At 42.1% G+C, this 12,001-nt stretch overlaps 1 protein-coding gene across 1 annotated transcript in view; it reads left to right on the top strand.

Annotated features, from left to right (window-relative positions):
• The window catches only part of TNKS1BP1 (tankyrase 1 binding protein 1), a 41,807-nt gene that overhangs the window by 29,305 nt on the left and 501 nt on the right, over positions 1 to 12,001 (top strand). Inside the window, exons 7-9 of the mRNA XM_069979606.1 lie at positions 632 to 770; positions 972 to 1,123; positions 1,469 to 1,575. Of these exons, the coding sequence (XP_069835707.1) occupies positions 632 to 770; positions 972 to 1,123; positions 1,469 to 1,575 (398 nt within the window). The remainder of the gene's footprint in view (positions 1 to 631; positions 771 to 971; positions 1,124 to 1,468; positions 1,576 to 12,001) is intronic.

Below are 12,001 nucleotides of genomic sequence, written 5' to 3'. Positions count from 1 at the left end.
TTTATTCTCTAATAATGTGACAGGAAGTAGCAGGGTCCCCACTCGAGTTTACTATGGTATTGATGGAGATGTGCCCCAGGGATAGGGTGAGAGGGAGAAAAAACAGACCCAACAAATGTAGAGACAACCATGTCGTGTCATCACATCAAGGTATCCAGGAAGCTCTGCCGTCTTTTATCTGAGAGGGCATTTAGTTCAGTAAAATCCCATCATATCCACACCGGATCGGCCGGTATAACATGGCCAAGACGCAAAAACCTGAAATGCTTTATTTATTGATCTACTGGCTCCAGAGTTCCTTTCATTTGACTATGGTTAGAACAGAATGCTTATAACTTATTCTGGTTGGCTCATTGGCGGCCTCTATCTACTGGAAGGCCATGCCACCTCTGACGAAAGGTCAGCAGAGCCACATTGTCTGTAAAGGAGACTCCCTCAATGACACCGTGCAATATAGATCACCATGGAATGTCACAGGGACTCTGTGTATCGCTGAGGTCTAACGTCACCACAAGGATGAGGTAAATAGGCATTGTTCAAGGTTACCGACATGCTTTAAAAAATTGAATTTTTGGGTTTCAAGTCTTTTCCACAGAACCTTTTTAGTAGCAGTTTGATGTTTTACTTTCAGGGCACCACCGTCTTGGATACGTCACTGATGAGGGGCAGAGCATCACTTGGCAAAAAAAGAAATCACCGAACACCAGTAGCCGGATCCTCCACCCCTGAAGAAGCCGATCCTGAATACTGGATGTTCCGGGACTCTACAGGTATAGATGCTGACAGGACGTGCTATAGGAGGTCCTCCATACATAAGCTCCACCCTGGTTCTTAGTCTTCACGGGTGGTGACTCAAAGAAAGGTCAATGTGGCGTCCAACAATACGATATAAGAGAACAGTCTTCTGCCCATCACCTACACAGTCTGTACAATGTCTTATATCTCACTCCATGTTTTACATGAACTTTTAGAACCAAAATGTTCCCCTGAAAAAGAGTCTGAAGAAGAGGAGAAAGAAGAGACGTCTCCTGAAGGTACGCCAGAGAATTCTCCCACGGCACCAAAGTCCACGACTAAGAAGGGCGGGATATTTTCTGGAATAATCTCACCATCTATACTGAAGGTAAGGAACACGCATATGGCGATGAATAAATGGTGTCAATGGGTTGAAGGGGAAGCAAATGCTTATTCTCATGGTGAATGTAAATTGTCTGATAGGCTGTGTTCACACATGGTGTCTATTTTGTGTTAGCGATGTATTTTTGCCACTGTTTTGCAATCGCTGTAAAATATAGCATTTTTGACACAATTCCATCAAGATATTTGAGATATTTTACCATGATTGTGCAATTTGCAGAAAAATAGTGTCAAAATCTCAACAACGCATCATTAATGCAAAATAAACACCACGTCTGAACACAGCCTTAGGCAGAATCCTATAACCACCGTCTGTTCACCATTGTCATAGGGTCGCCGGAAATCTAAAAATAAAACCTCCGAAGATGCTTCCAAAGCTGAATCAAGAGAAAGTCAAGATCCAACATCTCCCGGAAAAGACAAATCCGAGTCATCAAGGTAAAAACATTACAATAAGAGTAGATGTGTAGCAGCAGCTACACCTATACATAAGGGATAAACATGTACTTATAGCAGCAGCTACACCTATATATTTGGGATAGACATGTACTTATAGCAGCAGCTGCACCTATACATATGGGATAGACATGTACTTATGGCCGCAGCTACACCTATACATATGGGATAGACATGTACTTATAGCAGCAGCTACACCTATACATAAGGGATAGACATGTACTTATAGCAGCAGCTACACCTATACATATGGGATAGACATGTACTTATAGCAGCAGCTACACCTATACATATGGGATAGACATGTACTTATAGCAGCACCTACACCTATACATATGGGATAGACATGTACTTATAGCAGCAGCTACACCTATACATATGGGATAGACATGTACTTATAGCCGCAGCTACACCTATACATATGGGGTAGACATGTACTTATAGCAGCAGCTGCACCTATACATATGGGATAAACATGTACTTATAGCAGCAGCTACACCTATACATATGGGATAGACATGTACTTATAGCAGCAGCTGCACCTATACATATGGGATAAACATGTACTTATAGCAGCAGCTACACCTATACATAAGGGATAGACATGTACTTATAGCAGCAGCTACACCTATACATAAGGGATAGACATGTACTTATGCAGCAGCTACACCTATACATATGGGGTAGACATGTACTTATAGCAGCAGCTGCACCTATACATATGGGATAAACATGTACTTATAGCAGCAGCTACACCTATACATATGGGATAGACATGTACTTATAGCAGCAGCTGCACCTATACATATGGGATAAACATGTACTTATAGCAGCAGCTACACCTATACATATGGGATAGACATGTACTTATAGCAGCAGCTGCACCTATACATAAGGGGTAGACATGTACTTATAGCAGCAGCTGCACCTATACATAAGGGGTAGACATGTACTTATAGCAGCAGCTACACCTATACATATGGGATAAACATGTACTTATAGCAGCAGCTACACCTATACATAAGGGGTAGACATGTACTTATAGCAGCAGCTACACCTATACATATGGGATAGACATGTACTTATGCAGCAGCTACACCTATACATAAGGGGTAGACATGTACTTATAGCAGCAGCTGCACCTATATATATGGGATAGACATGTACTTATAGCAGCAGCTACACCTAAACATATGGGATAGACATGTACTTATGCAGTAGCTACACCTATACATAAGTAGAAGAGATGTACTTATAGCAGCAGCTACACCTATACATATGGGATAAACATGTACTTATAGCAGCAGCTACACCTATACATAAGGAGAAGAGATGTACTTATAGCAGCAGCTACACCTATACAAATGGGATAGACATGTACTTATGCAGTAGCTACACCTATACATAAGTAGAAGAGATGTACTTATAGCAGCAGCTACACCTATACATATGGGGTAGACATGTACTTATAGCAGCAGCCACACCTATACATATGGGATAGACATGTACTTATGCAGCAGCTACACCTATATATATGGGATAGACATGTACTTATAGCAGCAGCTACACCTATATATATGGGATAGACATGTACTTATAGCAGCAGCTGCACCTATACACATGGGATAGACATGTACTTAGGCAGCAGCTACACCTATACATATGGGGTAGACATGTACTTATAGCAGCAGCTACACCTATACATAAGGGATAGACATGTACTTATAGCAGCAGCTACACCTATACATATGGGATAAACATGTACTTATAGCAGCAGCTACACCTATACATAAGGGGTAGACATGTACTTATAGCAGCAGCTACACCTATACATAAGGGATAGACATGTACTTATAGCAGCAGCTACACCTATACATATGGGATAAACATGTACTTATAGCAGCAGCTACACCTATACATAAGGGGTAGACATGTACTTATAGCAGCAGCTACACCTATACATATGGGATAAACATGTACTTATAGCAGCAGCTACACCTATACATATGGGATAGACATGTACTTATGCAGCAGCTACACCTATACATAAGGGGTAGACATGTACTTATAGCAGCAGCTGCACCTATATATATGGGATAGACATGTACTTATAGCAGCAGCTGCACCTATATATATGGGATAGACATGTACTTATAGCAGCAGCTACACCTATACATATGGGGTAGACATGTACTTATAGCAGCAGCTACACCTATACAAATGGGATAAACATGTACTTATAGCAGCAGCTACACCTATACATATGGGATAGACATGTACTTATGGCCGCAGCTACACCTATACATATGGGATAGACATGTACTTATAGCAGCAGCTACACCTATACATATGGGGTAGACATGTACTTATAGCAGCAGCTACACCTATACATATGGGATAGACATGTACTTATAGCAGCAGCTACACCTATACATATGGGATAGACATGTACTAATGCAGTAGCTACACCTATACATAAGTAGAAGAGATGTACTTATAGCAGCAGCTACACCTATACATATGGGATAAACATGTACTTATAGCAGCAGCTACACCTATACATAAGGAGAAGAGATGTACTTATAGCAGCAGTTACACCTATACAAATGGGATAAACATGTACTTATAGCAGCAGCTACACCTATACATATGGGGTAGACATGTACTTATAGCAGCAGCCACACCTATACATATGGGATAGACATGTACTTATGCAGCAGCTACACCTATATATATGGGATAGACATGTACTTATAGCAGCAGCTACACCTATATATATGGGATAGACATGTACTTATAGCAGCAGCTGCACCTATACATATGGGATAGACATGTACTTATGGCAGCAGCTACACCTATACATATGGGATAGACATGTACTTATAGCAGCAGCTACACCTATACATATGGGGTAGACATGTACTTATAGCAGCAGCTACACCTATACATATGGGGTAGACATGTACTTATAGCAGCAGCTACACCTATACATAAGGGATAGACATGTACTTATAGCAGCAGATACACCTATACATATGGGATAGACATGTACTTATAGCAGCAGCTACTCCTATACATATGGGGTAGACATGTACTTATAGCAGCAGCTACACCTATACATATGGGATAGACATGTACTTATGCAGCAGCTACACCTATACATAAGGGGTAGACATGTACTTATAGCAGCAGCTGCACCTATATATATGGGATAGACATGTACTTATGGCAGCAGCTGAACCTATATATATGGGATAGACATGTACTTATAGCAGCAGCTACATCTATACATAAGGGGTAGACATGTACTTATAGCAGCAGCTACACCTATACATATGGGGTAGACATGTACTTATAGCAGCAGCTGCACCTATACATATTGGGTAAACATGAACTTATAGCAGCAGCTGCACCTATATATATGGCATAGACATGTACTTATAGCAGCAGCTACACCTATACATATGGGGTAGACATGTACTTATAGCAGCAGCTACACCTATACATATGGGGTAGACATGTACCTATAGCAGCAGCTACACCTATACATATGGGGTAGACATGTACTTATAGCAGCAGCTACACCTATACATATGGGGTAGACATGTACTTATAGCAGCAGCTACACCTATACATATGGGATAGACATGTACTTATGCAGCAGCTACACCTATGCATAAGGGGTAGACATGTACTTATAGCAGCAGCTACACCTATATATATGGGATAGACATGTACTTATAGCAGCAGCTACACCTATACAAATGGGATAAACATGTACTTATAGCAGCAGCTACACCTATACATATGGGGTAGACATGTACTTATAGCAGCAGCTACACCTATACATATGGGGTAGACATGTACTTATAGCAGCAGCTACACCTATACAAATGGGATAAACATGTACTTATAGCAGCACCTACACCTATACATATGGGGTGGACATGTACTTATAGCAGCAGCTACACCTATAAATATGGGATAGACATGTACTTATAGCAGCAGCTACTCCTATACATATGGGGTGAACATGTACTTATAGCAGCAGCTACACCTATACATATGGGATAGACATGTACTTATGCAGTAGCTACACCTATACATAAGGGGTAGACATGTACTTATAGCAGCAGCTGCACCTATATATATGGGATAGACATGTACTTATAGCAGCAGCTACACCTATATATATGGGATAGACATGTACTTATGGCAGCAGCTGAACCTATAGATATGGGATAGACATGTACTTATAGCAGCAGCTACACCTATACATATGGGGTAGACATGTACCTATAGCAGCAGCTACACATATACATATGGGGTAGACATGTACTTATAGCAGCAGCTACACCTATACATATGGGATAGACATGTACTTATGCAGCAGCTACACCTATGCATAAGGGGTAGACATGTACTTATAGCAGCAGCTGCACCTATGCATAAGGGGTAGACATGTACTTATAGCAGCAGCTACTCCTATACATATGGGGTAGACATGTACTTATAGCAGCAGCTACACCTATACATATGGGATAGACATGTACTTATAGCAGCAGCTACACCTATATATATGGGATAGACATGTACTTATGGCAGCAGCTGAACCTATATATATGGGATAGACATGTACTTATAGCAGCAGCTACACCTATACATAAGGGGTAGACATGTACTTATAGCAGCAGCTACTCCTATACCTATGGGGTAGACATGTACTTATAGCAGCAGCTACATCTATACATATGGGGTAGACATGTACTTATAGCAGCAGCTACACCTATACATATGGGGTAGACATGTACTTATAGCAGCAGCTGCACCTATACATATTGGGTAAACATGTACTTATAGCAGCAGCTACACCTATATATATGGGATAGACAAGTACTTATAACAGCAGCTACACCTATACATATGGAGTAGACATGTACTTATAGCAGCAGCTACACCTATACATATGGAGTAGACATGTACTTATAGCAGCAGCTACACCTATACATAAGGGATAGACATGTACTTATAGCAGCAGCTACACCTATACGTAAGGGGTAGACATGTACTTATAGCATCAGCTGCACCTATATATATGGGATAGACATGTACTTATAGCAGCAGCTACACCTATATATATGGGATAGACATGTACTTATAGCAGCAGCTACACCTATACATAAGGGATAGACATGTACTTATAGCAGCAGCTATACCTATATATATGGGATAGACATGTACTTATGGCAGTACCTACACCTATATATATGGGGTAGACATGTACTTATAGCAGCAGCTACACCTATACATAAGAGATAGACATGTACTTATAGCAGCAGCTGCACCTATACATATGGGGTAGACATGTACTTATAGCAGCAGCTACACCTGTATATTTGGGATAGACATGTACTTATAGCAGCAGCTACACCTATATATATGGGATAGACATGTACTTATAGCAGCAGCTACACCTATACATATGGGATAGACATGTACTTATAGCAGCAGCTACACCTATACATAAGAGATAGACATGTACTTATAGCAGCAGCTGCACCTATACATATGGGGTAGACATGTACTTATAGCAGCAGCTACAACTGTATATTTGGGATAGACATGTACTTATAGCAGCAGCTACACCTATATATATGGGATAGACATGTACTTATAGCAGCAGCTACACCTATACATATGGGATAGACATGTACTTATAGCAGCAGCTACACCTATACATAAGGGGTAGACATGTACTTATAGCAGCAGCTGCACCTATACATAAGGGGTGGACATGTACCTATAGCAGCAGCTGCACCTATACATATGGGATAGACATGTACTTATAGCAGCAGCTACACCTATACATAAGGGGTAGACATGTACTTATAGCAGCAGCTGCACTTATACATATGGGGTAGACATGTACTTATAGCAGCAGCTACACCTATACATAAGGGGTAGACATGTACTTATAGCAGCAGCTACTCCTATACATATGGGGTAGACATGTACTTATAGCAGCAGCTACATCTATACATATGGGGTAGACATGTACTTATAGCAGCAGCTACACCTATACATATGGGGTAGACATGTACTTATAGCAGCAGCTGCACCTATACATATTGGGTAGACATGTACTTATAGCAGCAGCTACACCTATATATATGGGATAGACAAGTACTTATAACAGCAGCTACACCTATACATATGGAGTAGACATGTACTTATAGCAGCAGCTACACCTATACATATGGAGTAGACATGTACTTATAGCAGCAGCTACACCTATACATAAGGGATAGACATGTACTTAAAGCAGCAGCTACACCTATACGTAAGGGGTAGACATGTACTTATAGCATCAGCTGCACCTATATATATGGGATAGACATGTACTTATAGCAGCAGCTACACCTATATATATGGGATAGACATGTACTTATAGCAGCAGCTACACCTATACATAAGGGATAGACATGTACTTATAGCAGCAGCTATACCTATATATATGGGATAGACATGTACTTATGGCAGTACCTACACCTATATATATGGGGTAGACATGTACTTATAGCAGCAGCTACACCTATACATAAGAGATAGACATGTACTTATAGCAGCAGCTGCACCTATACATATGGGGTAGACATGTACTTATAGCAGCAGCTACACCTGTATATTTGGGATAGACATGTACTTATAGCAGCAGCTACACCTATATATATATGGGATAGACATGTACTTATAGCAGCAGCTACACCTATACATATGGGATAGACATGTACTTATAGCAGCAGCTACACCTATACATAAGGGGTAGACATGTACTTATAGCAGCAGCTGCACCTATACATAAGGGGTGGACATGTACCTATAGCAGCAGCTGCACCTATACATATGGTATAGACATGTACTTATAGCAGCAGCTGCACCTATACATATGGGATAGACATGTACTTATAGCAGCAGCTACACCTATACATAAGGGGTAGACATGTACTTATAGCAGCAGCTGCACTTATACATATGGGGTAGACATGTACTTATAGCAGCAGCTACACCTATATATTTGGGATAGACATGTACTTATAGCAGCAGCTACACCTATACATATGGGATAGACATGTACTTATAGCAGCAGCTACACCTATACATAAGGGGTAGACATGTACTTATAGCAGCAGCTGCACCTATACATAAGGGGTGGACATGTACCTATAGCAGCAGCTACACCTATATATTTGGGATAGACATGTACTTATAGCAGCAGCTGCACCTATACATATGGGATAGACATGTACTTATAGCAGCAGCTACACCTATACATATGGGATAGACATGTACTTATAGCAGCAGCTGCACCTATACATAAGGGGTAGACATGTACTTATAGCAGCAGCTGCACCTATACATATGGGATAGACATGTACTTATAGCAGCAGCTACACCTATACATATGGGATAGACATGTACTTATGGCAGCAGCTACACCTATATATATGGGATAGACATGTACTTATAGCAGCAGCTGCACCTATACATATGGGATAGACATGTACTTATAGCAGCAGCTACACCTATACATATGGGATAGACATGTACTTATAGCAGCAGCTACACCTATACATATGGGATAGACATGTACTTATGGCAGCAGCTACACCTATATATATGGGATAGACATGTACTTATAGCAGCAGCTACACCTATACATAAGGGGTAGACATGTACTTATAGCAGCAGCTGCACTTATACATATGGGGTAGACATGTACTTATAGCAGCAGCTACACCTATATATTTGGGATAGACATGTACTTATAGCAGCAGCTACACCTATACATATGGGATAGACATGTACTTATAGCAGCAGCTACACCTATACATAAGGGGTAGACATGTACTTATAGCAGCAGCTGCACCTATACATAAGGGGTGGACATGTACCTATAGCAGCAGCTACACCTATATATTTGGGATAGACATGTACTTATAGCAGCAGCTGCACCTATACATATGGGATAGACATGTACTTATAGCAGCAGCTGCACCTATACATAAGGGGTAGACATGTACTTATAGCAGCAGCTGCACCTATACATATGGGATGGATATGTACTTATAGCAGCAGCTACACCTATACATATGGGATAGACATGTACTTATGGCAGCAGCTACACCTATATATATGGGATAGACATGTACTTATAGCAGCAGCTGCACCTATACATATGGGATAGACATGTACTTATGGCAGCAGCTACACCTATATATTTGGGATAGACATGTACTTATAGCAGCAGCTACACCTATACATATGGGATAGACATGTACTTATAGCAGCAGCTACACCTATACATATGGGGTAGACATGTACTTATAGCAGCAGCTACACCTATATATTTGGGATAGACATGTACTTATAGCAGCAGCTACATCTATACATATGGGATAGACATGTACTTATAGCAGCTACACCTATACATAAGGGGTAGACATGTACTTATAGCAGCAGCTGCACCTATACATAAGGGGTGGACATGTACCTATAGCAGCAGCTACACCTATATATTTGGGATAGACATGTACTTATAGCAGCAGCTGCACCTATACATATGGGATAGACATGTACTTATAGCAGCAGCTGCACCTATACATATGGGATAGACATGTACTTATAGCAGCAGCTGCACCTATACATAAGGGGTAGACATGTACTTATAGCAGCAGCTGCACCTATACCTATGGGATAGACATGTACTTATGGCAGCAGCTACACCTATATATATGGGATAGACATGTACTTATAGCAGCAGCTACACCTATACATATGGGATAGACATGTACTTATGGCAGCAGCTACACCTATACATATGGGATAGACATGTACTTATAGCAGCAGCTACACCTATACATAAGGGATAGGCATGTCTCTGTACTACAGCAGCAGACACACCTGTACAGATAGGATACACCTGCACTACAGCAGCAGGCACAGCTGTATAGATTGGATACACCTGTATAGATTGGATACACCTGTACACTCTCAGTCACATCCAGTATACATTTCTCTGATTCTTTCTTCCTGTGTCCTCTTCCTCCTCCTCTCTCTTTATACAGGGACCGGTGAGTTCAGTGAGAGCTGCAGTCTTTATGCTTTGAGCGCCCCCTGCTAGACATATTAGATATTAACCCATTGATCACCAGCCAGTTTACACATTAAGGGCGGGTTCACACTACGGAATTCTCAAGGACAATGTCCGCGGAATTCCGTCAGCTGTCCGCCCACACGGGCACGCGCTTTTCCGCCGGCTCCATAGACACCATTCTATGGGCCGGCGTATTCTGCGATCCGCTAAAAGAAGTGACATGACACTTCTTTCAGCATATAGCGGAATACGCCGGCCCATAGAATGGTGTCTATGGGGCCGGCGGAAAGGCGCCCAGATGTGCGGGCGGACAGCTGACGGAATTCCGCGGACATTGTCCGCCAGGTCCGGGTTGGATATAGACATTGATGCAAATGGTCAGGGCCAGATGCGGGTTGGATGTAGACATTGATGGAAATGGTCAGGGCCAGATGCGGGTTGGATGTAGACATTGATGGAAATGGTCAGGGCCAGATGCGGGTTGGATGTAGACATTGATGGAAACGGTCAGGGCCAGGTCCGGGTTGCATGTAGACATTGATGGAAACGGTCAGGGCCAGATGCGGGTTGAATGTAGACATTGATGGAAATGGTCAGGGCCAGATGCGGGTTGGATGTAGACATTGATGGAAATGGTCAGGGCCAGGTCCAGGTTGGATATAGATATTGATGGAAATGGTCAGGGCCAGATGCGGGTTGGATGTAGACATTGATGGAAACGGTCAGGGCCAGGTCCGGGTTGCATGTAGACATTGATGGAAACGGTCAGGGCCAGATGCGGGTTGAATGTAGACATTGATGGAAATGGTCAGGGCCAGATGCGGGTTGGATGTAGACATTGATGGAAATGGTCAGGGCCAGGTCCAGGTTGGATATAGATATTGATGGAAATGGTCAGGGCCAGATGCGGGTTGGATGTAGACATTGATGGGAACGGTCAGGGCCAGGTCCGGGTTGGATATAGACATTGATGGAAATGGTCAGGGCCAGGTCCAGGTTGGATATAGATATTGATGGAAATGGTCAGGGCCAGATGCGGGTTGGATGTAGACATTGATGGAAACGGTCAGGGCCAGGTCCGGGTTGGATGTAGACATTGATGGAAACGGTCAGGGCCAGGTCCGGGTTGGATGTAGACATTGATGGAAATGGTCAGGGCCAGGTCCGGGTTGGATGTAGACATTGATGGGAATTAAGAACCCGATCCAGGTTGGTGGAGGAGCCTCTCTGTAGAACTAATGCAGGTCCTAATGA

The sequence above is a fragment of the Dendropsophus ebraccatus genome, chromosome 8 (genome assembly GCF_027789765.1).
Source record: "Dendropsophus ebraccatus isolate aDenEbr1 chromosome 8, aDenEbr1.pat, whole genome shotgun sequence".
NCBI classification, from domain to species: domain Eukaryota; kingdom Metazoa; phylum Chordata; class Amphibia; order Anura; family Hylidae; genus Dendropsophus; species Dendropsophus ebraccatus.
This window is presented reverse-complemented; position numbering and strand designations above follow the sequence as displayed.